The following is a 26,876-nucleotide window of genomic DNA, read 5'->3' as shown; positions in this document are numbered from 1 at the left end:
CTGTTTGCTTTGAGTGAAACACAAACTGAATCCTTGGTGGGATGAATGTCCCACCCATCACTGCCCTTATTGCAGGGTCAGGCCTGTCTGAACTCAGCCTTGCAGCCAAGTGCAGTGAGAATGTTTGGAGTCTGACATACATAGGAAATGTCCTTTTCCTAAAGCTAAGATAATGTCCAGGCTGAAGCAGGAGTTCTATAACTGTAGCTCATTTATTGTGCCCTTTTCCAGATAGCTTTGGCTTTGCAGCATTGCCACTCACTAAACATTGCACACAGAGACCTCAAGCCTGAGAATCTCCTCTTCAAGGATAACTCTCTGGTAAGATGAATACTAGAATTCTTTTTTTTTTTACTGCTGAATGGTGATTTTCAGAATAGTTGTAAAATTACATTAATCACCTTTGTTGACTTCGTGCTTGTACATTCTCTGATCTCCTTGGAGCACAGTCTGTTAAATATGAGGCAGGTTCTCCAGCTCTACACAAATCCAGCTTTACTGAGGAGAAGATCATTCTGCCACATAATCAGGATGTTCTGACAAGCATTAGAGGGGCTTTGATAGATCCAAACACTTCCTTGTTTCTTTTTCCTGCTCATAACCACCCTGGACATGCAGTGACCCCCCTACAACGTGTTTATTGCTCTCCCAATCTCAGAGGGGGCTGTTCCTGGCCCAGAGCACTCAGGAAAGCAAAAATGCTTGTTTGAAAGATCAGTTTTTGTCCTTTTAGCTTGGGGGAATGTGAGTGTGTGAGTACAGATGAGGAGTACATGTGGCAAAGGTGAGATGAGAACAAGGCAAGACTTATGTTTTAGAAAAGCTGATATAATGAGATTTATGTAATGAAGTCTATTCTCCTTATTTCAGGATGCTCCTGTTAAACTGTGTGACTTTGGATTTGCCAAAGTAGACCAAGGTGACTTGATGACACCACAGTTCACTCCGTATTACGTAGCACCTCAGGTAACAAAAATCACAATTCTGGGCTAAAAGGGAATAATTTCTTGCCTGTGCCTCCAGAACCACAACATTCTCAAAGCCTTTGCTGTCCTGTTCAGGGCTTCTGGGGGCAGGAATCTTGAATAGTTGGAGATTAGCCACCTTTGGAGCTGGAGTGTCAGTGATGTGTTGATAAGAGCAGGGGATGGTGAGGCAGATTTCCCAGACTGTTCTTAGCACTGATTTTGTCCATTGACCTTTAACTGCACTAAAGCAGGTGTTTTGGAGAAGTTCCTGCTTTCCCATCCTCCTTCCAGCTAAGACTCATTCAGTATTACATTAAAAAGGACTGTGCTGGAACAAAAAGGCTCTGAAAAGGCTCAAAAAGGGCAGTGGTTACCTGAGCACCTCGGCTTGGCCCCTTGTCATTAAGGCACAATCTATAATTACAGACAGGCTGCTCTTTGTAGTGCTGCTTTCCCCACTCTCTTCTGTCCTTTGTGTTGAAATCCTGAAGAAAATGAAAAGAAAACTGCAGATGGATCTTTAATTGCAGTGCTGGGCACGTCAGAGCCTTTAATCACTGGGAAGAGCAACTCAGAGATCAGACCCTGAAAGTGCCTCCTCAGCTGGAGCCTCCCGGGCCTTCTGGAAACCCAAACCCTCAGATTTGGTCAGCAAGGGACAGATTTGGTGTCATTTGTTCCTGGGAGAGGCAAAAAGGGACATCTCTGGAGCTCAGGTTACCCTCCAGACACACTCTGGGTTCTAATTCCAAGCCCGGAGGTGTTGGAATTTGGGAGCAGTTGCTTTAATTCAGGCAAAACTGATAAATTTCATTCAAAGCAGCAAAATATTTTAGCTGAATGTAGAAAGTCCCAGTCTTTTTTAGGAAGAAAATTTTGAGTTTGAAAAAGCCTTCAGTAGCTGGAATAAGCTTACAGAATGGAAAAACATCCAGAATCTTTGTACCTATAGATGAGATGTATTTTGCTTTGTTTTCTTTTTTTTCCCTCTCATGGCAACAGGTATTGGAGGCACAGAGAAGACATCAGAAAGAAAAATCTGGTATTATCCCCACCTCTCCAACACCCTACACTTACAACAAGGTGAGTGGGAAACAGTGCTTTAAACAGTGTTTGTAAAGTGCCTTCCCCACCAACCCTGCTGGAGAAATCTATAGGCACAATTTAACACCCAAGGCAATAAAGTTTATTGCCCTAAAATGACACCCTTACAGCAGCAATAAATTTGCTCTGATCTGTGACAGGAATGCATCTAAAAAGCCAAATATCTCACACTGAGTACAAGCAGGATCTAGAGAAACCAGCAGGGAAATGTCATGTTGCTGGTTATTTTGTGTTCCTTTGGCTTTTCTGAAGGAGTGACCAGGTTTGCAGTGGGATTTCTCCTTGAACAGGAGGTTCAGACCAGGCTTTACTCAGCTGAAGTGGCAAATGAGGAGATAATTATCTCTGCAGGCTCTGTCTGGGTTTGGAAGTGACACACTGAAAGTGCTGCTGCCTCTTGGTTCTTTCTGATGGAGGGAATAATGAAATGCACACTTAGCCCAACCCTAATTAATGATCCTCTAATTAAAGGAGAAACACACAAACACTGTTAAGGAGCACTAAATATGAAAAGATTTTGGAGGAAGCAGAATGATTCTGCTGGAGTGAGACCATGGGGGAGGTTCTTTCATCCCTATTCACAGGGATCCTCTTTCTTGCTGTCACCCAGAGCTTCTGGATGTGCAGATGTTTTGTCCAGGCAGCTGTGGTGGAACCTGGTCTGTATCTGGGAACTTCTAGAAAATGCCCAGTATTTTATGGTGTAGCCCTGGGCAGTACCAGCTGCTGCTGGCAAAGTGTCCTGAAGGGTCATATTCCTTTTTGGGCATTCCAAAACCTTTTCCTTCATATTCTCATCACTGTCTTCTGCTTGCTGAGCAGTATTTGAACCACTGAGTGTTCTTGGAGTGTCAACTCTAATTAAAATTAGCTGGTTTCTGATGCCAGTGCTAAGGATCTACCTGAGTTCCAGCTGTTTAACCCACCGTGTGCTAGAGCAGGTAATTTGATATGTGGTATTAGGGTTTGGTAGCTTCCTATAGAGAGCTAAAGCAAAGATTAACTACTCTACAGGGGTTTCCTGACCACAAATCCACCTTCTCCAGGGTTCTGATTACCCCTTCTCCACCCTGGAGAAGCAGACTGGGGGTTGAAGGCAGACACTTGTTCTGCAGTATCTCCCCCACTACTGCAGAGCTGACCCGGAGTGGTGCTGTCCTTGCTTGCAGAGCTGTGACCTCTGGTCCCTGGGTGTCATCATCTACGTGATGCTGTGTGGGTACCCCCCCTTCTACTCCAAACACCACAGCAGGACCATCCCAAAGGACATGAGGAAGAAGATCATGACAGGAAGCTTTGAATTCCCAGAGGAGGAGTGGAGCCAGATCTCCGAGATGGCCAAGGACATCGTGCGGAAGTGAGTCCGGGGAGGGAAGTGTTTTATTGCTCTTTCTGGTATTAAAAGGTTGGAAAGTCCCTTGGAAGTGTGTTTTCCCAAAGGGATTGTTCTGCCTTGTCTGCAGCTCATACAGCTGACAAATCTTCTGTCATATTCAGCATAGTCTGGTAAAAATTTTTCTTCCCTTCTTTTTTTCACCCCCAACTGTTTAATTTTGATGTTCCTGAGTTTCTTAAGAGTGAATTGTGAGTTTAGTCTTTAAGGGCAGCAGATGCACCAGAGGGTTCAGAACAACACACACAAGTGGCTGCCACATCAGGTGCTCTACAGCCTTGGATCCTGTACAGTAATGTTTAAATTCCTGCTAAAATCAGGTGGTTTAATAAAATCTGGTAGATCTCTCCCTTAAAACCAAGTGCACGTCCTACCCAGTCTGAAAGGAGTCAAGAGAGGCAGGGAAGGGCAGGGTAAAGTCTGTCCTGAAGGTATCAGGCTCTGGGATGAGGGTTTGCATTGAAGTTTTATTCCAAATGCTCATGGAAGCTGCTTTTTGCATGCCCTGCACATCTCTCAGCCGGGAGAGTTTCCCAGACAGGGGCTGTTTGGAAGCCAGAACGTGGCACTGATTGGGGCTTATTTTCTAAAGAGTGAGAGGGACTTACTGCCTTTGTATGACCAGAGGAACTGAAAGAATAAAACCAACATAAATAGGAAAAAAATCAGTTGGGGAAGTAATTTTAAAGTGTCACTGGCTCCTCAAAGATGCTGTAAAATCTCCAAGGACTTCATATTGCTGGGACCTTTGGAGCAGTGCAGGAGAACCCACAACCTTTCACCAAATAAACTGCAGGGAAACTTTGCTTTACACAAAAGGTTTAAAGGTTTTAAAAGCAAAAAGTTTTATTGTCTTTTAAAATTACTATAAACTCAGCTCACAGAACATTGTCAAGTGGATTCAGTTCACTTATTTATCCCACTGATGTTATCAGGACTCCTTTCCCTGCCTGTCTTTTCCAGCCAGGGAGTCTGAAGTTGGGCTTATGGTGCAGGAATACATTTAGAATTAATATAATTCTGGCTTAGTTTACATTTGATGGGTGTAGGCAGCTCTTCCTATGGAGTCTGGCTTTTGGCATTCAGGAAGCTGCTGCCTCTCAAGTGTGTTGAGCTCATTTCTCACCTCAAGCTTTGGGAGCTGGAGGGCTGGATAATAAATAGTTCAGGACTTGGAAAACCCATGGAAAAGGAGTGCCTGGGTCTTGTATCAAAACTGAACTTACAACCTGTTGGCAGCAAGTGAGGTTTCTGAGCTACCCCAGGGTCCTGCTGACATTTAGCACAAGTTATTTCCACTTCCTTGGTACATTAAACAATGTTTGCAGCCAGGAACTGATTTAGGGAATTGTCTAAGGAATGTGACAACCTCCTGGAGTTCTCCTGGTTCTAATTCAGACTCTTGGGAGAACTTGTCAGCACTCTGGGGGGAATTTGGCTTTTTTATGGAGCAGATCATCATGAGAACATGAGCTTAACTGCAAAACCTCTTTCCAGGGTTTCATTCTAGTAGCATTTATTCCATGGATCTTTTAGCAGTAAAGAATAAAGTTCCTTCTTATTTTGAGGAACTGGAGCCTGTCAAAGTGTCCATTCCTTGAGGGTTTTGCAGGGGAAGAAACGCTAAGGAGTTGCAGGTGGAAACAGTTAATTCAGTGAAGTTTCCATGCCCAAAATCCTTGGAATGAGTGTGGCCTGTTAATGGGATGAGCTCTAGAAGGGCATTTCCAGGGAATGATGGTCTGGATCATTTCCAGCTTGTATGGGAGATAATTTCCAATCTGAGAACACACAGATATTCCTGAAATGGCCCCTCAGCACCTTTCCTTTACCCTGAATCCCTGAACGTACCTGGATGAGCTTGTTAAATAAATCCACAGCAAAGCTCAGAGAACCTGGGACAAAGTCAGGCTGCTCTTGGGGCAGTTTGAGCTGTTGTGGGGTTCCTTTTTGACCCCTGTGATGCTCAGAGATTGTTCAGTGCTCTGCAAATCAACAAACCCCACTTTATGGATTATTTTTCCTTTCCCAGGCTGCTGAAGGTCAAACCTGAGGAGAGACTGACCATCGAGGGTGTGTTGGACCATCCCTGGCTCAACTCCACGGAGGCTCTGGACAACATCCTGCCCTCTGCCCAGCTGATGATGGACAAGGTCTGAATTCATAGAAACAATATTTGTTTGGTCAGGAATGTTGCACAGGAGCAGGGCAGCTCTTGGATGCTTGGAGTGTTTTGTTTAGGAGAGCCTGAGATCTCTGTAAGAAAATGGAAAGAGGGAGAAAATAGAAATAAAATGTGAAATTTGGGCTTGGAGGAGGTGCTCCAGGATTGATGTTAAGAGCAGCCATGTGCTGAGGAGCAGAGAGCAGAGCATGGTAGTGGAATCTTTTCTTCTTTTTCCCCCATTTTATACCCCTACTGTGACCTCAGTCCTTGTTTCCTTTGAACTCTGCTCAAAGAGGAGTTCACTCAACTCCAAATGTGGTGAATGTGAGCAGTAGAGATGATCCTTTGTCCTGTTTCCCCCTGTGAGGTTGGGTATATTATCCCACAGTCAGTGACCATAGCTCTCATCATGTCTTGCTTCAGGCAAACCTGATTTTTGTTCCATATCTCCAAAACAAACAGGATTTTGGTGCTTCTTTTTCCCGTGCATGGCTAACATTGTGCACGTGCTGTTCTTTAATTCACAAAAGATCTAAAGTGCAGCTCTTCTCCTTCCAGGCCATGGTTGCAGGGATCCAACAGGCTCATGCAGAACAACTTGCAAACATGAGGATCCAAGACCTCAAAGTGAGCCTGAAACCCCTTCACTCCGTGAACAACCCGATCCTGCGCAAGCGGAAACTGCTGGGGTAAATAAAGCTTCCAGGGACACAGAGGGGCAACTGGGAGGCTGGAACAGGGCTTTGGGAATGTCCCAGGCTCACTTCTGAGGTGGTTGAAATCTTGGAGTCACTGGGACAGTGTGGTTTGACTTCCAAGATGTTCTGGTGAGGGCAGGAGGAGCTGGATCCTGTTACTGTGTTAGAACAGATCCCTTATGAGAAGATGGGTCACGTGCAAGAGAAGGCAAAGTGGGAGAAAGAATTCCAAGATTTTTTTTATGATCCTGACACTTATTTACTGAAAAAGTCAGGTAATTTCTCTTTGTTCAAGTTAATCTGAAAAGTAGGATAATGCATTGTAGGACTTCCTTGAACTAATTTAAAGGAATATTTTTTTTTCAAATGGTCTCATAATAAAGGACAATAATTATAATTAATGCCAAGTCTGTCTCCCAGCTCTCCAGGGATTGAAGGAGGGTGTTTTACTGGTGCAGTTATGCAATGAGTAACGAACTTGAGCTGTGACCAAACTCTTAATTATTTCCTCCTTGTTCTTCCCCAGCACCAAGCCAAAGGATGGGGTTTATATCCATGACCCTGAGAATGGAAGCAACGATTCCAACGTGGCTCTGGAGAAGCTGAGAGATGTGATTGCCCAGTGCATTCTCCCCCAGGCTGGTAAAGGTTGCCACTTTTAAGAAAGTTCCATTTCTAAACGTGCAAGATGCTGACTTTGGGTCAGTCTGTGTCAGTGGGGAGGGAGGAAAAACAAAACTCCTGCTGCCCTGGGCACTCTGTGGGCTGGGATTTGTGTGGTATCAGTGTGAGCAGGGACGTGCAGAGCAGGGAGAAGAACTTTGAGCCAGGAGTGGCTGCTCTGAACCCATTTCCTGGTGTGTGTGGGGAGAGGAGGAACAGCTGCATGTGCTGTTGGCTGGAGCCCTGAGTGAGGCACGAGGCCAAACCTCCTGGTTCTCTTTGTGCTCCCAAACAGGAGAGAATGAGGATGAGAAGCTGAATGAGGTGATGCAGGAGGCCTGGAAGTACAACCGGGAGTGCAAGTTGCTGCGGGACACTCTGCAGAGCTTCAGCTGGAACGGTGAGGAGCTGCTTCCTTCCACAGGGAAGGGGGAAAACTGAGTGGGAATGACCCCAAATCTACTGAATTTGTCTGGTTTAGGTTTCACAGTGATTCAGGCCTCCTGCCAGAATGGGTGTGCTCAAAATGAGGGGCAAAGTTCTGCTTTAAAATCTCTGTTTGAGGTTCAGGGTTGAGTTTTCAGAGGCACCAAGTGCTGTAGGAACAGAACAGCACAAATGGGTTGTGATGGAAAAGGGGGAATGGTTTTAAACTGCCAGAGGGCAGGGTTAGGTGGGAGATTGGGAAAGAATCCTTCCCTGTGAGGGTGGTAAGGCCCTGGCACAGGTTGCCCAGAGAAGCTGTGGCTGCCCCTGGATCCCTGGAAGTGTCCAAGGCCAGGTTGGACAGGGCTTGGAGCAGCTTGGGCTAGTGGAAGGTGTCCCTGCCCATGGCAGGGGTTGAACTGGATGAGCTCTAAGATACCTTCCAACTCAAACCATTCCATGATTCTCTGATCCCTTTAGGAACCTCTTCAGCTGGTTTCCTCCCAGCTGTTCATTCCCTCTTTCTTCTGGAGGCCACTGCCCTCACCCCTGTGAGCACAACATCTCAGCTTGGCTTGGGTGGGAAAACCAGGACAGTCACCTTGGGATGCTCAGATGGCTCCTGGACAAAGCAGGGTGGCACAGGGGTCAGCCCCAGGAGCAGAGGGGACCAGGGCCATCATCCAAGCTCACAGGGCTTGGTTGTGCTTCTTCCCTCATTCTGTTTTGCTTGATTGGGTTTAATTTAGGTCTTTAAGTGCTCAGTTTTCCAACAGAACTAGACATTGTAACTCATTTTGGTTCTCTTGCCCTAAGTTTGTGTGAACCATTGTTTAACTCCAGCCAGGATTTCTTCCCTCCTTTGTTCCCAGCACCTGACTCCCTGTTCTTTCCCTTCCAGGCAGAGGATTCACAGACAAAGTGGATCGACTAAAACTGGCAGAAATAGTCAAACAAGTCATCGAAGAGCAAACAAACTCCCACGACTCTCAATAGCTGGAGCTTCTTAATCTTATTTTTTTTACCATTTAAGATTTATTCTTTAACTGTAAAAAGTATTTTTATGTAAATTAATAAATCATAATTATTTCATTAAATTTCCATACTGCTTGAAAATGCTGTATAGTTGTAGATACAAAAAAAAAAAATCATTGGTACTGTAATATTTTTTTAAAACTCAGTTCCTTGAGGTCTCTATGATCACTTATGTACTGTTAATCATGAGGGCCCCAAAAGGGGTGGATTATATTGCTAAAGACCATTCTTTCTCTTAATAACCAGTTGCAGGAGCTGCTTCCATCTGCCCCATCCAGCACTGCAGTGACTGTGTATGAGAACAAGAGCCACAGTTTAACCCCTTGCTCAGTGAGTACTTAAAGCAAGTGCTGTGAAACACAAATTCATAGCTGCTCTTGGCACCTAAATTCTGATTCTTTAAGTAGAGGCAACTAAATTAAATAACCTTCAGTGTGGCTCAGGGCCCTGAGAGCCCCCTTGGCCTTGCCCAGGGCATCTGAGTCCATGTGCTTGCTGGAATTTTCAGTTCTGAGCAGTAACTCTCCTCTTTTTGTCTCCTTCCCATCTTCCCCAGACCTTCTTCACACCTCACCCTTCTCTTTTTCTCCCTCTTCATCAGACCTTTTTTAAGGCTGAATTCAGCATAAAACTCTTCTTTTTCTCACCTCCTCCAACAGCAGAACAGAAGAATGTTCAAGTTCTTATTACAAGTTGTTTTTATTTTCATGGTGGGATCTTCTATGGACAAAACCCAGCGTTGGGTTTGTTTCCTTCAGCCCCCAGCTGTGTGTGATCCAACCCTGTATTCCCATTCTTTCCTTTCTAGGAGATCCAACTCTTGGTTTTTGACTCTTCCTCTTGTTTGAGGGATTATCCTGGCAGGGGTCTCAGTGCTGCTGTGGGATCCCCCAGAGGTCCATGTCCTGTGTCCCCTCCAGAGCCCAAATTCCCATTTCTCTGATGCCTTTGAGCTCCTTTTTGAGGGAGCCACAACTCCAGGGCTGCTCCTTCCCACAGGTCCCTTTGCTGCCTCCCCAGGGCAGGTTCTTACACCAGTCTGGAACATTGGCTCCAAAAGCTGCTTTTTTTAACCTTAATGAAGCAAACAAATGGACAGAATCTGTACATATTTCTAGTTTTCTACCTTTGGCTGCTTTTCTTTCTTTTGGGACTGGGTGGAGGCTTTTTATAGAGATATTTTGGTACCAAACCTGTGCAGACACTGAGTGAGTTTGGTCTGTACTGAAGTGCCAATTCAGGGCTACAAGTAATGACTTTGAACATTGTATTTCAGAGCTCCTCACTTTTGGGTTTACATTGACAAACCTGAGCCATGAACCCCCCAATTCTCTCTTAGGGCAGTTCTTTGTTGTCTCTTTTCTACATCAAACTCCCTTTAATTGATGGCAAAGCAGTGTCTGACTCTTTCTATACAGTTTTGTAAAGGGTGATTTAGTTTTTCTACATGAAGGAGATGCTTCATTTCCCCTTCTCTGTCAGCACCTTGTCAGCCTTCCTTTAATCCTGATTTCATTTTCCAATGCCTGATTTATTGCAGAGGAAGAACAGTCCCTATTCCACCATCACTTTGATGGGAGCAGGGAGTGTTTGTGTGAACCAGAATTGTACCTCTGACACTACATGGGATATTTGTGCACTGACTTGTCCATGAAAACTGAAGAGAATTAGCAAGAAACAAGAATATTTGTCATTTCTTGGTTGTATCAGCAACTTTGCAGGGCCTGTGATGTGCATTTCTGTCCTTGCTCTCATTCTAGGTCATGTCAGCGTCCACACAAGTCTGGAAATGTAAGATGGTTTCACTTTTAACTTGAAATCCATGTTTTTTGGGGGAAATTGAAAGTTTTAAGTGTGGCAAATAGAGATAGAAACAAGAAATCACCTGTGTTTGAACAGGAGTGCAAAAACTTCCCTCCAAAGGCACTTTGTGATTCTGCCCTCCAAGGAGGAAAATACTCAGGCAGTTTTTTGGGAGACAGAAGTTGTCAGGAAGATGAATCAGATTGGAGCTACTCCCAGGGTGAGCACTGGAATTTGTCACAAAGAACTGCTTTTTATGGATTTACTCTAAATTTTATTGTCTGGTATAAGTAAGAAAGGCCTGATCTGAAGCAGGGGGAGGAGGGACAGATTAAGAAAACACAATTTGAAGCTTCAAGGTCAAATGGTTTTATTTCTATGAGAAAATTGATTTTTTTTGTCTCTGAAAAGTTAAGTTTTACATTTCAAAGTTAAATACACTTTAATGGATTCATTTTCATATTTTAAAGTAGCATTTGACTTTCTCCTTCCTGTGTTTTATTTTATTTTTCAGTTGACACAAATGCAGGACATCTTGTCTTGATTCTGTAAGGTTTTATTTGGTAATAAATCTACTGATCCTTTATGGCAGACTGTGAATATTGTAAATATCTGGAGCTGGAAGGGTTGTATGGGATCAAAAAAGACTTTGTACAAACACTAAAAACATGTGGGAAAGTTTTGTAGGTTGTTTGGTTTTGGGTTTGGGTTTTTTGTTTGGTTTTTTTTTAGAATTTTATTTAAGTGAAGAAAAATCTCTGAAATCATTTGACCTTTTCAAAATTTGATGTATATCTGACTTCTCCTGTGATTGATTATTTTATGCTTTTATATCTGTATTAAAAATTAGAAGAATCTGACTGGGCAAAAGAGATTTTAGTTGGAAATAGCAACATGTCAAAGTTTTGCTGTCATTACTCCTGGTTTTCATTTTGGAAATCCCAGTCTGTCCCCACATGCCACGTTTAACTTCTGTGTGTTGAGATGTTCCCATTTCTCTCCTCAGTGTTCCCTGTTAGTTCCTTTGGGATCAGTATTATATTGTAAATATTCCCCCTCGGTGTATATAAATGATTTTACTAAACTCAACAGTTCCTGGCTGCTTTTGTTTGGTTCCCAAACTGCTGCAGGGCAGGAGGGGAGGAAGGACAGCTCTGGGATTCTTCTGCCACCCTGCTTTTCCCTGGAAGTGTCCAGAAGGTGTGTGACTGTGGCACTTGGGAACATGGGTTAGAGGTGAGCATAGTGGTGGTGGGTTAATGGTTGGACTCAATGGTCCTAGAGGATTTTCCAACTTTTAAAGATTTGATTATTCTCCTGCCACCCCACTTCTCCCTGGAAGTGCCCAGAAGGTGTGTGGATGCAGCACTTGGGGACATGGGTTTGTGTTGAATGTGGCATTGCTGAGGGAATGTTGGGCTCAGCCTTAGAGGGCTTTTCCAACCTTAATGATCCCATTATTCTCCTACCACCCCCAGCCCTCTCCTGCCACGCTCAGCCTCCATCCCACCTCCCTCACCAATGGGAATAAGCACTTGGCTTTACATTTTGTGAGATGAAAGGATGACTGACAGGCTGGGCTGGATGAATCCCTAGGAATTGGTGTGCTCTGCCTGGCAACATAATCCAAAACTGCCTTTTTTAAGCCCAGCTTTCCATTAGCTGGCAGTAGCACCTGCCCAGTGCTCCCAGTTCAGGTTTGTAGGATTGTTGTAGCCACGACTGGGCAGTGAGGGAGGGAGGAATGAGTCCTGTGTTCAGTGACATTGGAACTGGGAAGCACTTCCTGTAGGAGGATGATCTCTGCAGGGGCTGATCTGGAGGTGGGTGAAGTGGGAGCCCTGATGGAACCTGTGGCAGGACTGGGAGACACTGGTCCATGAGAAGTGGACTGGCCTGTCTTCAGGCTGGCCCTGGGCTTTTCCAAGGAGCTTGGAGTGCTCCCCTCACCTTTCTGGACACAGAAGAGTGACCTCAGTGTGGCACTTGCGCCCTTCCTGCCTCTGGAAATAGTTTTGTTATCCTCAAGTATGGTTTGATTTGTTGACAGGAGCCAGAGAGACCCTTGTCCTAGTGTCCCTTGTCCTATCTGCAGAAGTGGCTCTGAGAAGGGATGGTGGGGCAGCTGTGAGAGTCCAGGGCCTCTTCTCAGTGAGAAGTAACATCCATCTGCTTGGTGCCTTTGAGGACTTAATAGTGGGTTGGATGGGTTGGAGCATCCAAACTGGGAAAGGGAGTGAGAGAACAATTTCCTGGGAGCACTTAAGGCAGCCAAACCAGCTGGGAGTGCTCTCCAGAAGTGGCACAAAACTACTCTGCCCTACTTCCAGGAGGATGTGTGGCCCAAGGAATGCCCTTCCCTGTCCAGGAAGAAAACTCCCCTCAAACCGAGTGATGTGTTGAGCTTGTGAGGGTCTGTCAGTACCCCCTGAGGGCTCTCACTGCCACAGCTGAAGCTCCATGAGCAATCCTGGCATTGTTTCCCAGATAATCTTCCATCACTTCCCACTTCTGAAGCCTTAATCCCCTTTTAAACAAATTGCACTGGTTTGTCACGCTGTCCCCAGACGGGGTCATCCCAGGGAGCCTCTCAGGGAGGCGATGGGGGTGTTTAATGGTGTTTAACGCGCTGCTTTCTCGTGCCCCTGTGGGGAGGGGGCTGTGCCAGGGAGTGGGTCCCATCCTCCCCATGGAAATCCTGAGGCTACACAGCCTATGAGACAGGCATTCCAAGGAAACTTGTCCCCCATCCCAGCCCGGATGAAGTGTCCTGTATCATCAGCACTCAAGGGGTAAATTACACAGTTCACCTCAGGCAGAAAGATTTTGGAATTTAAAGCCTCCCTGTATTTACTTGTGACTCTCAAGGGGACATTATGTCTGAACTTTGGGACTAGAGGACGGGCTCCTGAGGAGGATTTTAAGGCCCAGGTGGAAGAAGACACCTCAAAAGCTGCTGAGAGTTAAAACTCTTCTGTGTGGGACTTCCCATGGCAGCAGTGGAAAGCTGGACTCAGGCACTAGACTCAGCCTCCAGCTGCAGAGGACTCATTAAAACTGATCTGGATGCAAACACAGGGTTGGAGCTGGACCTGGTTTTTATCCTGTGGAACAGCAAAATTGAATTGTTTTGCTCAACCTCACTGTGTAAGAGAAAATCAGTCACTGACGAAAACACCAGGGGCGTTGTGTGACTGACACACAGTTTACACAGTTGTGTAAGTTAATTACACAAAACTGGAGTATTTCCTCTTCTTGTATAACCTGCTATGTGAAAAATTTGGGTTAGACCCAAAAAGTGAAGCTGTTAGAAAATAAAGAGTGTAAATTAAGGGAGTTGTTTCAACCCAGCTAAAGATCTTTTTTATTTTCTGTATCATGGATGGACTTCAGTAAATAATTCACTTGAGCATCTGGAAATGTAGAGAGAGATTCAGATTTAATCCTGCTCACCTGGTTCATGATGCTCCACAGGGTTGAAGAAGCTGATTTTTGTGAGTATTATGGCTGAGCAGGGGTTGGCACGAAGAACAGAAGGGAAATGTGCAGAATTCCAGACATGGAAGTGAGCACTGATGTTTTTTATCCTGCTTTGCAATTCTTCATTCCCTGCAGTTGGCTCTTAGTATGGTGCATGTTCTCATGGTTATAGTGAATTCAAAGTCAGAGATATAAAAAAATATTCACTTTTCTTTACTGTTATTTTGCAATGGCAAATACTTCAAGAAATAAAACAAATACTTGGAGAAGTAAAACATCCTCTGCTGGAGCTGGATGAGACCTCTGAGCTGTTACACACCATCTGCTGCATTTCTAGGGATATTTCCAGAAGCAGAAAGTCTGGACTAGAGATTTACCATGCTGAAAGAATCCATTTAGAGTCCACATGACCTGTAAAATAAATAACTATCTCCACTGAGTGTCTCTGACAGACCCGCTCGGGCTCCTCCCTCCCCACGGCTGGGACAGTTCGGAGCCGACAGCCCCATCCCGGATCTGGATGACATTCCTAAAACACGAGGAGGCGTTGGCAGGGCACTTCAGAGCAGCGTGGACGTGGAGCCCTCAGTGTCTGGGGGGCTGGTGGGGGCTGTGCTGGAGTAGAACTTCTTCTGGGAGCGCAGGAGGGGGGTCTGGGTGTCCACGTCCCGGCGGGCGCCGCGTTTGAGGGACAGGAACACGTGCTGGGTCCATCCATACACCAGGCAGTTCAGGAGCCCCTGGGAAGCTGCTGTGAGAGCCTGGGACAGAGCACAGGGGGGATCAGGGCTCCTGGAATCCAGCACTGCACAGTGCTCTGAGCTCCCTGCCAACCTGGAAAACCTCCCACTTCCAGCATGGAATTCTGGATTCAGCATTATTCACCTGCACCCCATGTCTGATAGAGAAATCTCATGATTTTTTAAACAAATAGTTAATAAATATCTAATTATATATAAACCCATGGAAATGTATTTTCTAGAAATATATTTTAATATATTATATATAAGATATTTTAAATAATTATATAATATAACACAATTTCTAAATTCTGTCTCAGCCACAAGAAGCAGCTGGACAAGTGTTATGAAGGAATCACTTTTGGAGACTTAAAAACACAGGGAAACACAGAGGAGAAAAAAACCAAACTGATTTCTGGGGATCCTTTCTAGTCTTATTTGCTACAATTTCCATGATCAAAGAATTGCTGAGGTTGGAAAAGGCCTTTAAGATCACCAAGTCCAAAGATCACCCCAGCACCACCACCATGTTCACCACTAAACCGTGTCCTTATGGTGCTGGATTTTGGTTACTGAGACCTTTTCACATAAATCACTCAACAGAGATCTTTGCCAGCCAAAAGCACAAACCAGACTCAGGCTCACATGGAGTGATCCTTGTCCAGCTGCATCCAGCTGGGACCAGACTCAGGATTAGGAGGCTCAGAGTGAGAAGGCAAAGCCCAGGAGGTGACAGGGGCAGAGATTTACCTGCAGGATCAGCAGGGCCATGTAGATCTTGCTGGTTGTTGAAACAGTCAACTTCAGCATTCCAAGGAGGACAGCTGTGAAAAGGGAAGGACAAGAGGGTGTTGCTTTAACCCCACCTCTCTGGAGTTCCACAGGGGAGCACTGTGGGAGGAACTCAGCTCTCTGCTCACCTGGGGCCCAGCAGCAGAAGAACACGACGGGGTAAAAGACCACTCGTTGTTCCACCATCTTAATCATGGCCCACTGCTGGTCCCCCAGGAACCCTGTGGAGTTCACAAACCTCTTGTACAGACCTCGGGCCTGGCTGAGGATCACCTGAAAGGGAACAGGCAGATGATATTGTTTGGGCTGGGAGCTGCTGGGTTCACCCAGGACAGGTCCCACTTCAGTCCATCCAGTCTTTTCCCACAATAGTGGGGGAAATCCTGGGAGAGATGTTGCTTTGCATGTGACCTTTTCTAAACTGAAGACTCTGAATTGATTTAGACCCTTAGAATCATAAAATCGAAAAGGAAAGACCTTCAAGATCATTGAGTCCAAACATTAATCACCTCCTGCTGACTATGCAGTAGGTGGACTCTGCTGCCAAGCAGAGCCTTCTCTACCTGCTAAATCCTTTTGGGGATGGGCTGACAGAACACAGGACTCTAGATGGATTTATGTGGTGGCACAGTGCTATTTCCCCTCCCCTACTACCCCTTCCAAAAGGGAAGCAGCACCACACAGTTACTCCTCTGCCATATTTACAAGAGCTTGTAGTGGAAGGACAAGGGGAAATGGCTTCAAATTGAAAGAGGGGAGGTTTAGATGGGATCTTGGGGAGAAAGGGTGCTGAGACCCTGGGACAGGTTGCCCAGAGAGGTGGTAGAAGTGATGGAAGTGTCCAAGGCCAGGTTGGACAGGGCTTGGAGCAACCTGGTCTAGTGGAAGGTGTCCCTGCCCATGGCAGGGGGTGGGACTGGATGAGCTTTAAGGTCCCTTCCAACCCAAACCATTCCATATGACAACCTGGCCTCTGGTGCCATCCAAGCAAAGATGCAGAGATGCAAAGGTCCATGTTTCTTACCAGAATGGCCACGAAGCTGATGAGGAAGGAGATGAGGAAGACCCCGATGCCGTAGAAATGCATCGCGCGGCAGACGGAGCCGCTCAGGGTCTGCGGCTCATTGGTGGTCACGGCAATCTCCGTGTGCATCAGGAGACAGCTGTGGGACAAAGGGGACAGCCTGAGCTCCTGCCCTGCCCCAGCAGCCCTGGGGCTGTGTCAGAGGGGCTGAGGCTCACCCGTGCTTCTGGCTGAAGTTCTGGTAGCAATTACTGCTGTTGCCCAGGCAAAACACCGGCACCATGAGGAGGAAAGGGATGAGGCTGAGAGGAGACAGGACAACAGAACAGTCACTGGTTATTGCACTGCTCCATCCCACCCCCAGCAAACTCCACTTGGTTTTTCTCCTGTCACTACAGAGGAATTAAAATTGTTTTTGTTGACATTGCTCTGGAAAAGTATTTTATCAGCTTTACCAATGTCGATGCTTTCATTCGTGAGGGCTAATCATTGGTGAAGGGAGCACCTTCTGGAAAACCACATCTAGTTAATAAAGTTATGATTAACTTGGTTAAATAAACCCTCTTACTCTGTGTTTGTGAGGTCACACTGCTGTTAATGATGAGCTTTACGGGCTTTGAAGTAAATCTTGCTTCAAAACAAGTAGGAAGCAGAGATCAGCACACTGCAGTTTGCCAAACCACATCATCCTGCCAGGGAGAACTAAACCTTACCAAAACCACATCATCCTGCCAGGGAGAACTAAATCTTACCAAAACCACATCATCCTGCCAGGGAGAACTAAATCTTACCAAAACCACATCATCCTGCCAGGGAGAACTAAATCTTACCTCGACGAGATCGTTGCTATTCGGCCGACACAACTTGCATAATCTACAGCCTGCAAAATCCAATGAGTTTAGTTAAATCATCATTCCTGTACAGTCCCCTGGTCCACAGGAACCAGTTCCCAGGGAGCATTTCAGCAGCTGAGGGTCCTTCAAACGCTGATTAATCCCCAGGACAAATGTTTGGTTCTAATTTGCACTGAGTCAACATGGCCAAGTTCAGCCTGTGCTGATTTGGAACGGAATCAACCCTCGCTGACTGTCCTGTTCTGCTTCAGGAGGAGGATCAGAGAAGGGAACTTGGACCTGGACAAGGAGCAGAGACTTGATGAGCTCTCTGGTGGGACTTGCTTATTTTTTGTACTGTTTATTCACTTCACTTGGCCCTGTTCCTCAGAAACTTCATGTTCTGGTGAAGAAATCCAGGCAGTTTGGAGTGTCCTGGTATCTGCTCACCAGGAAATGTGCTTTGGCAGTGGGACCCACCCAGCAGCATCAGTGCACTGTGGGACACTGAAGGGTGGGGAATTATGGCACGTGTGGGAACCCAACAAGAAGGAATCCAGTCCTGTAAGCAGATCCAAACCCTATGGATAAAAACCCTTTAAATTTAGAGCGATCTGCCCAGCCTGCTGCTCCTGAACTGACAGACGGAATATCTGGAATACAAAGCAAATGTTTGGGGAAGAAAAGGTTGTCTGGGGCAGTTTGATGGGATGAGCTGCATTAGGAATATTCCACCTTACAGGGAGCCACACAGCAGTCACGGTGCCTCCCTGTTTAGCCAGAAGTGAGGTGGGAAACAACTGCAGGGAGGATTTTGGTCATGAGGTGTGTGAAGTGTTTGCTCAGCCTGCAGTGCAGGGAGTGTTTTCCTGAGTGCTGTGTCCTTGTTCCTCAGTTCCCAGTGATTACACTGGTGCCCCAAAGGGCTTTTGGAAAGGCCAGGGATGATGAAGTAAGGACTGGCCCCTGCTCCCCGAGCCAGCAGGTCCTGTTAGCACTAGTTCCCTTCACACCTTCTATCTCAAACCCTTACTGAGTGTGACATCTGAGGAGGACAGAAATTGTCAGTTCTCAGTTCCAGGCTGTCCAGGTACCCTCTGCTCTCCTGTCCCTCTGCTGTGCCCTGGCAGAGGGCAGTCACCAGTTTGGTGACAGCACCAAACCAGTCACTCAGCTGCTGCAAACCCCTGGTCTGCCAACTGCTTCCCCAGCCCCCAGTGCTGAGAGGCTCTCACAGACCCAACAGTAACTCTGCTGACCTCATCAATTCATACAGCCACGGGGCAGAAGGGCCTTCAAGGTCCTTTGGGTGAGTAAACTGTTCTGTGTGCAGCCCCCCACACCCCACCATGCCCCACAGACAGACCTGGGCACCCAACTGTTGTTCCACATCCGTCCTACTCACCTGGGGGAGCACCCTGAAGAGGTTCTGGTTGTACTTCACCTTTAGGTCCCTGTACAGGTGCCACGTGTAGTTGACAGTGTAGAGGAAAGAGGCCACGTAGAATATCTGGGAAATACAAACATTTCAGTCCTATAATAACAGTTTCTGTAGCACATTTAGTTCCTCACTGGTGATCCAAAGCCTGTGGAGCAGAGGCAGGAAGAAACATCTGCCAAAGGTGAGGATCCTTCACAACCCCCTGTGCTCCCATCCAGGTGGGAAGAGTCAGGTTGAGGAGAGGCTTCCACTTTAAATCTCACAAAGGCAGCTTCACTTGGGGCTCAGACAGAAGAACTAATGACAGCAGGGCTGTCTTAGAAAATCAAATCTTTGTGATTTGGCTCATTTTTTAGCCCAAATTTTGGCAACAACAGGTCCAAAGGTACTTGGATCCTCTCTGTGCTACACCTATCAGGAAACAACACAGATGTGACATTCAGACTTTTGCATAATGAGCTCCCTACACTGAGAATTCACGGAAACGCAAAACAATGGGATATTTAAAGAGGAAAGTGAGGGCAGAGAATATCTGCCTGAATTAACATCCCCAAAATCCCTTTTCTCTCCCTGGGAAAAAAGAGGAGAGAAAAGACAGAGCACACTGTTTCCCACCGAGTTTCATAGCCTGAGATGAGACCAAATATCTAAAATTTCCTGCAAAACCTTCCAAATCTTTATTCCATTTATTTTCAAATCCATGTTTGCTCCAAGCTGCCTGATCAAACCATGTCCACTCATGTGCTGTTTGTTACAGGAAACACACACTTCAGTGGCAAAGGCAAAGAGGAAGGGCTGGACAAGGGAATTTCTTTTCTTTGCCAAAAAGATAAGGAGCACAGGTTTGCCACCCTGGAATCATCCACGTCTGGGAAAGGAGTCACTGAACAAACTCAGCCTCCTTCACTGAGGTGGCAAATGCTCTTGGTTGGCTCAAGGGGCCGAGTCCAAGGGGCTGTGACATTGCAGCAGGAACATTGCAGTGACTTTCCAGCTCATTAAATGAGCTTTAATGAGTGTTTGCTGCCCTTTTTCAATTACTTCCAGGGAAGGTCATCAAAACAGTCCACAAATATTGCTGTCTTGCACTTCAGGCTCAAGAAATGTCAGCACTGCCTTCTGGTTTGGTGGAGGGAACCAAATGCCCCTTGGGAAGGTGCCAGCAGAAAGTGAAGGGAATTCTGCTTTCCTGAGCCCCAGCTTTGGGGCTGGGGACAGTCCTGCAGCACTTCCCACGAGGAGATAAAGCAGAGACACCAGATGCCCTCATTATCCCTCTTGTGTGGCTCCCATTGTGCTCCCCAGCATGGGCACAGCCTGCCAGGACTTTATTAGGCCACTGGAACTGAACTGGAAGAATGTGGGGGAATTGTGCAATTATAACCACAATCTTTATTCTGCACTTTATTATTGTAACACAGAGGCAAGGCAGGGAGGAGGAGAGAACAACGTCAAGGGACAGCAAAGGGAGCAGTATTTACATTAATGTCAATCAAAGCTCTGGGGCTGAAACAGGGAAAACCCAAGAAACAAAGCAATCTCCTCCTTTAGGGATGTTGGGGAGCTCCATCCACTGCAACACCAGCCCATGGTGATAAACTGAGGGCAAACAGCCTGAATAAGGCAAAAGATTGTCCTGCTCCTGAGGCAATGCCTTGGGACATCCCAGGGACCCTGGTGTGAGTCTCTCCAAGGGCTGCCAGCTGCAAACACCCTGCTGAGCCCCCCCTGCCCATCCTCACCCTCTGACATCTGACTTTTTCTAGGTGCTGGTGTGCAGAGAAGCCACGTATGTTTATGAGACACCCTGTGAGACATTTATTTGCTCATTCCATCGGGTTCTGCTCCACAGAAGTTGCTGGTTGAACCTCTCCCTGGCTCCTTCTTATGCACAAGGTGTTCCCAACACCCCCAAAGGCAGAAGGGGGTGTGGGGTGGGGTGTCCTGCTCAGTCACGTGCCCACTGTGGACAGGTTGCCATGGCAAGTGCTCCATTTGTTTTAATTTCTCCCAGAGCAAACAGCAGTGACAGCTCCTGCCAGGCACAACCTGGCTCTGCCACCGAGGCAGTCCTTGTGCCAGGGGGGACTGGAGTGGCACGTGGAAGAGAGGCCTGGTGACACTGGCTGGGGTCAGGATGTGGCCCTGCACACCCCACCACAGCACCCTGAGTGTCCCCTCTCCTATAAGGACTAACCCAAGGCCAGTTCTGCTCACCCAGCATGAAAACAAAGCTCCCACTTTGCCCCCCTTCTGTGCTGGTGTCCCTGAGAAGCACAGCCACAGGCTGGAAAAGGGAGGGCAGAAACAGCCAGAAGTGCATGGGAGCTGAGAAATGATGCCATATTGTCTATATCCAACCTATTTTTCCTCCAGCAGTGCAACCTGCTGTCTCCAGGCCATAAAAAAATCACACTTCATCAAGGACTGTCCCCAGGCAAGGGAAACAGCTCAGGAACACCTTCAGTTCCACCTGCTCCTTCCACCTTTCAGCTCTGGAAAGCCTTTCCCAAGTTCTCCTCATTTTCCCCTGTACCATCATCTTGAAAACCTTTGATGCTGTTCTGCATTATTCCCAAGAAGCCAAGTTACCCACATCCCACTGTTTCATCTCTCAACAGGAACACATTGCCGAGCCTCCACAGTGGAGCTGGAGAGAGCAGAGATGAGCCTGGAGTGGAACAGCTGCTCTCAACAGCCTCAGGAACACACCTGTACCCACAAAAACAGCTGCTGAAGCACCCCTGGGCTGCAGGAACCCATCCCCAGACACACAACAGCAGGAACAACTCCATTCCACACCTGTAGCTACTTCCCTGCCCTCTCTGAGGCACCCGGAGATCCTCTCTGGCTTCTGATGCTGCTGCTCAGTGACGATATTTAGTTCCCACCACACTCCCAGGGAGATTCCCGAGCCCACACAACACACACCAAGACTCCTCAAAGCCCCTTGCTCTTCCCAGCCACATCCTTTAAAAGGAAACTGTTAATCCCACAGATCACTTGTGAACCACTGTCCTGGCCCAGGCTCGGCAGAGTTCTGATCCTGTACAGTTTTTTTGGAGCAGTGATTTCCAAAGGCTAATTCTGAAAAGGGAACCAGGTGAGACAAAAGCAAACTGTCAGGAAAATGGAGTCCACTGCCTCTGCTCCAATTAGTCTCCAGCACAGGGAATCAGCTGGAAAGCAGCTGAATCAGTGGGGCTGAGCCTGTGCTGACGGAGCAGCCCCTGAGCACCCTTGGGAAGAGCAACCAAGAGCAGGGATGTTTATATGAGTAATGCTGTAAATGTGAGCTCAAGCGAGTCCCAGAATGTGTCTGCTCCTGTCCAGGCTGGAGGAAGCACAAAGAGGAAAAGAAAACCTGCTCTTTGAGAGGCACAGAGATCCTCTGGGCAGGGATCCAACAGGAAAGAGATCAAGCCCCATCCACTCACTTTACACAAGCAACCACAAAATCCCATGATGTCTTTGCCTTCCTCATGGCCTCTCCCACACCAGAGGATCCTATACCCAAATGTCATTATCTCCCTTTTCCACACAAAGGCAAGACATCAATAAGTCAAGTTCACACAGGGAGCCTCTGCCAAAACCTGTCCATAAACAGCCCCCATGGCCACAGTGATCACCAGAAGGGTTAATTGTGGTAAATTACTGTTCCAGCAGGAATGTGACGCCACAGGGTTAGGATTAGGGACACTTACCTGTCCCGTTGCTTGCAGGTTGTAGCAGATGAGGTCCTGCTGGGAGGTGGGTGAGCTGTAGAGCAGAGCCCCAGCCAGCCAGCACATTCCCAAAAACAGGTCAGAGAGGCTCAGGTAGAAAAGTGGACGCACCTGGGGGGAAGGGAAAAGGCTCACCAGGTGTGAGAGGCACCACAACACTCCCACACCCACCCACAGCTGCAGCTTTACCCTGTGTCAGACATGCAGACAGTAAACACAGCCTTCCAAAGCCTTTTCTGCAGGAATGAGTGTCAGTAGAAGGCCAGTGTCCCACTGCAAACTTATTTTAAAAGCCTTAATTAAGGATAAGTGGGGTATGAGTAGCCCTTTGTAGAGGGATGATTTTACCCTCAGGGAAGCACTATGACAAGATTTCTGAGAGTCAATTTAACTGCAGCAAACCTTGAAAGCTTCAAGTAAAAAAGTCTACTTTCACAGTCAAGGAAGTTTAAAGAAAAGTTATCAGATGGAAATAATTCAACTGTTACTCCTAAATATCACCCTTGTTTTCAGTCCTTTAAAATGACTGTACCAAGTCCTAGTAGAAAGACTAATTGTGCTCAGACTAATCAACCAAACATGGACATCAATACATCAGGTTATCAGGTGTTATCTGAACAGTGTTATCCCCCTGCTCTGCTGGTGAACTCTCCTTGCAGACAAAATCCACACAAATTCGTGCTCTCAGGAGCTGTCCCAATGCACATCCCCTGCTCTAATCACCCTTTCTACCACTGGGATCCAAGAGCGGCGTCAAAACTTACAGGAAATAACTCAAATATCCATAATTTCACAATTTTGCAGGACGGGACAGGCTGGCAGGGAGAAGACATATTATGTTTTAAATCAACTCAGAGAGAAATTAAACTTTTGGCAAACACAAACCCTTCTTCAGATACGAAATAACTTTAAACAGGCATTTTTCCCCTGTATTCCATGTCATTTCAGCTGGTGACTAAGGCTGGGTCTATGTCACACGCCAGATTAACTTCCACTGAGAGCCATTAGTCTGCTGGAACAGAGTCACGTCTCCTTTAACAGCAGTTTCCAGCCCATTTCCAGTTTGCAAGCACTGGCCAGGACTGTAAACACTGCAGGAAAACATTTGTGCAAAATTCTGGCCAACATTTTTGTCGTTAGTGGGAGAGCAGATACTCTGGAAAAGCAGCCTGATTATCTACATTTTTAATTGTAGCCTTTGGTACCTCATTTTCAGCATCCTGGAGAGAAAACAATGGTGGTTTTCTTTCCCTACAGAAAATTATAATGTTAAAGACAGCATGGAAACATTTCAAGGGGCTGTGGTTTTGTTTTTTTTTTTTTTTCATGGAATTGAGCTTCTGATGGGATTTGCCTCAATATTGTCCTGGAAGTAAATATTTGCCACCCATCATGCTGGGTTGCACTTGTTCCCATGAGCAATGAGAAGGAGATTAGTAAGACTGATAAGATGTAAGGTAGATCTGATTGAGCCAGATTTACCTTTGAGGCATAATGGCACAAATATCTGGAGTTAGTATTTATATAATTTCATTTATATGCCTTTTTTAACCAAGCTTTTCGTTGCTGGTGCACAACTGAAGCCCTGGCACGACAGGCTGGGGACACCACCCAGTTTGTGAGCAGGGCAGGTTAAACCAAACAGCTCTAAAATAAGCAAAGAAGCAACTTTTGCAATCGAACAGGTGACCCCTTTCCCCAGCAACAAGTGCCCTTGGAGCGAGGAACCACTGGCTGGTCGAGGAGTTTTGGCCCAGACCTGAATAAAGAAGTAGGTGACAGTGATAAGCGAAGCCAGTTTGGTTCTGACTTGCAAAAGGGGAAAGCAAATACCAAATGGTATTTATAAAATAGAGGAAGGGACTGGAAAGACGTAATGATTTCCATCCTGGCAGCTCCAGATGCCAGGCTGAAGCACCCATGGTAATGTGGCTCTGTGGCCATCACCCAGGCACATGGTGAGCTGACATTTCTTCCTTCAACCCGTTGATCTGAGCTTTCTTCTGAATGATTTAGCTCAGGCTGAAGAGTTTTATTGACCTCATAAAGACAGAAAGGCTTCAAGAACGCAATATTTGATTTCTGGGAGCGGGAGGGGAAGTATTTCTAACATCGTTCTCCTCCCAGGCTCAAGAGCTGTTTATTTTTAAACATTTTGCTGTGGGTCCTCATGACTCAGGGAATATGTTTGTGGCAAGCTTTGATATGGATCTCTTCCAGCCCCTTTGTTTACAAACTTCCACTGCAGACCAGAAACATGAGGACAAGGCAATGGGGAAGTTACCGAAGATTGTGTCGCTTTTGAAACCCCAGCAGCAGATCTCCCCTGGCAGCAGCAGAGGAGCCTGGAAGGCTGTGCAGAGCAGTCCCTCCAGCTGGCACTCACCCTCCCACCCGGATTTGAAGCAATAATCTGAGCAGAAACATCTGGACTCCCTCGAGCAGGAAGGGCCCATCTGTGACCTGGAGCCATGTGTGGCTCACGAGCAGCTCCCAAGCCACAGCCACATCATATGATTAAGAGAGAGCAGAAGGGCTCCTGAGTGACCAGGCTTCTGGCCATGGAAGTAACGGGAAGAGGCTGCTGAGTCACACCAGGACACCTGCCAAACCCAGCTCTGCATCATTCCAGAGTGGAGGACCCCAGGAGAGAACCACATGTGGAGCTCTCCTTGGTGCAGATGTGATAGAAGGAGCCTCTGATGTGCACCTTTAGCAGCACAAGGTCAGGCAGGTTTTCCATCCAAGCACTAATGTGAAGTCCCAGCCTCCATTTCTCCCTGCAAATGCATGGACATCTCCAAAGCTCCTTCTGGATGTGCTGGGTAGAGCATTTCCAGGAGGAAAGACTCTTGTGTGTTATAATGGGGGCAGATTTGCCCTACAAACTTGGACTCATGTTCTCCTCCCCACTCCATCCAGCAAGCTGTCAGCTTGCCTGCATCCCTTCTGCAGGGATAACTCCCTGCATTCCCTGGAAATCCTGTTCTCTGGGCTGCAGATCAAACCCACGTTGTACAAAGAACAGTGAAGATGAGGGAAGGACAGATACAGCTGCTGGCAGCTCCAGTGTCCTTCCGCTCTTACAGTAACCTGTTGCCTGCAAATCCAAACCCCAGCTTCACAGGGATTAGCTCTGCTCACTACCTCTGGGAAGTCTGGGACACACAGAGGGACTGTGTGTGGATCCCCAAGCCTGGCAGGATGAGACAGATGTCTGTGGATACTGTGCATGTGCCAGACACCTGCTTGGAATGTCAGATACATCTCAGCCCCAGGGGGTTCCTGCATAACCTGTGCATGGGATGCCCTTAGGATGTGCCAGGCACTGCATTCCTGTCCCACCTGCAGCACAAGTGCAGGCTGTCCCACACCAAGGGATGTGTGCACCTGAGTCCCACAGCTTCAGCATTAGGAATGTTCATGGCAGGGGTGACCCTTCCAAAGCCCCACTGCAGAGTCCAGCACAACAAACTGCTTTTCAGCCCCTTTTTGTCTGAACTTCGAGTTGTATCAGCTGCATCTTTGAGTTGTATCAGTTTTAGCAGTGCACCTGCCTGGAAATCTCCTCAGAGACCTGTAAAAGCATTTCCACAGGCACATCTCCAATTTGCACTTCAGCAGCTTTGTGCACAGCTCTGCAGCACTCCAGGAGTTTTGTCCCACTGAGGAGGGCACATTAACAAATCCCTGCTCCCAGGAACAACTGGAGCAGCAGAAGGCACGGGGCTGAGGAACCTGCTTCTCCCTGCACAGGTACAGTTCAAGGTCAGCCCCTTCAACTCCTATCACAGACAAAGATCCAAAATCTTGTCAAGCCTTTGCCTCCCAGCTGTTAAACAAGGTTTAACCACATAACCCCGAGACCTGCAGCTGCTCCAAGGTGATCCACCTGCACAGGACTGACACCTCGGCTGAGGGAGGGAGAAGGAGGCACAGCTCTTACCTCGGGGGACCTCACTGCGTTTTGGAAGACGGCGTAGGCAATAATCGAGCTGGAACCTACAACGCTGAGAAAACAAAGCACAGGTTGGAACAGGAGCGCGTCTGCCTCGCCGGGGTACGCGAGTTCTTTTTTTTTTTTTCTTTTTTTTTTTCTGGAGAAAATCGCCTTTGCGATAGTAACTCCGTGCAGCCCGTCGTACCTGAGCATGGCCATGGTGAACTGGATCCACTGGAGCGCCGAGTAGACCTGAGGAAAGGACAGGACGGAGCTCAGGTGGCGGCCACGGAGAGGGGACTGGGGACTGGGGGATCCCGAACAGGAGCGGGCACACGGACCGGGACGGAGACCGCGAGGTGCCAGGGAGGAGCAGCACGGCCCGGTGACCCTGACCGGGGGATCCCGGATAGGAGCGGGCAGCACGGACCGGGACCGGGGGGGTCCCGGAGAGGAGGGGCAGCGCTGCCGGTGCCGGTGGGCTGGGGATGGAACAGGAGGGGATGGAGGAGAAGGGACGCGCACGGAAAGGTCCCGGTGCCGGCGGGGCTCGCTCACCTCCTGCCAGCCCCCGTCCAGCCGGGCCGCCTCCGCCGGCAGGGCCATGGGTCCCGCCGCCGCCGCCGCAACGCTCCGGGGCTGCG

General features: G+C 47.4%; 2 protein-coding genes across 3 annotated transcripts in view; one reads left to right on the top strand and one right to left on the bottom strand.

Moving 5' to 3' along the window:
• MAPKAPK5 (MAPK activated protein kinase 5) overlaps positions 1 to 11,341 on the top strand; it is a 21,619-nt gene extending 10,278 nt beyond the window's left edge. The window contains exons 6-14 of one of the 2 annotated variants that reach the window (XM_032705818.1): positions 232 to 321; positions 871 to 966; positions 1,971 to 2,051; positions 3,242 to 3,429; positions 5,498 to 5,618; positions 6,191 to 6,321; positions 6,857 to 6,978; positions 7,289 to 7,393; positions 8,321 to 11,341. In XM_032705818.1, the coding sequence (XP_032561709.1) occupies positions 232 to 321; positions 871 to 966; positions 1,971 to 2,051; positions 3,242 to 3,429; positions 5,498 to 5,618; positions 6,191 to 6,321; positions 6,857 to 6,978; positions 7,289 to 7,393; positions 8,321 to 8,415 (1,029 nt within the window). In that variant the 3' untranslated portion in view covers positions 8,416 to 11,341. The remainder of the gene's footprint in view (positions 1 to 231; positions 322 to 870; positions 967 to 1,970; positions 2,052 to 3,241; positions 3,430 to 5,497; positions 5,619 to 6,190; positions 6,322 to 6,856; positions 6,979 to 7,288; positions 7,394 to 8,320) is intronic. The other variant, XM_032705819.1, reaches the window with a different exon arrangement.
• Positions 10,960 to 26,876, bottom strand: TMEM116 (transmembrane protein 116). The gene is made up of 11 exons (XM_032705820.1): positions 26,791 to 26,876; positions 26,438 to 26,484; positions 26,239 to 26,302; positions 22,272 to 22,403; positions 18,532 to 18,636; positions 17,124 to 17,173; positions 16,512 to 16,595; positions 16,294 to 16,432; positions 15,398 to 15,542; positions 15,228 to 15,301; positions 10,960 to 14,498 (listed from the first exon to the last, which is right to left on the bottom strand). Exons 1-11 carry the CDS (start codon positions 26,836 to 26,838, stop codon positions 14,298 to 14,300), a joined length of 1,089 nt encoding a protein of 362 aa, XP_032561711.1. The 5' UTR covers positions 26,839 to 26,876; the 3' UTR covers positions 10,960 to 14,297.

The sequence above is a fragment of the Chiroxiphia lanceolata genome, chromosome 18, assembly GCF_009829145.1.
Source record: "Chiroxiphia lanceolata isolate bChiLan1 chromosome 18, bChiLan1.pri, whole genome shotgun sequence".
NCBI classification, from domain to species: Eukaryota; Metazoa; Chordata; class Aves; order Passeriformes; family Pipridae; genus Chiroxiphia; species Chiroxiphia lanceolata.
The sequence above is the reverse complement of the archived record's forward strand: the minus strand, read 5'-3'. Positions and strand labels throughout refer to the sequence as shown.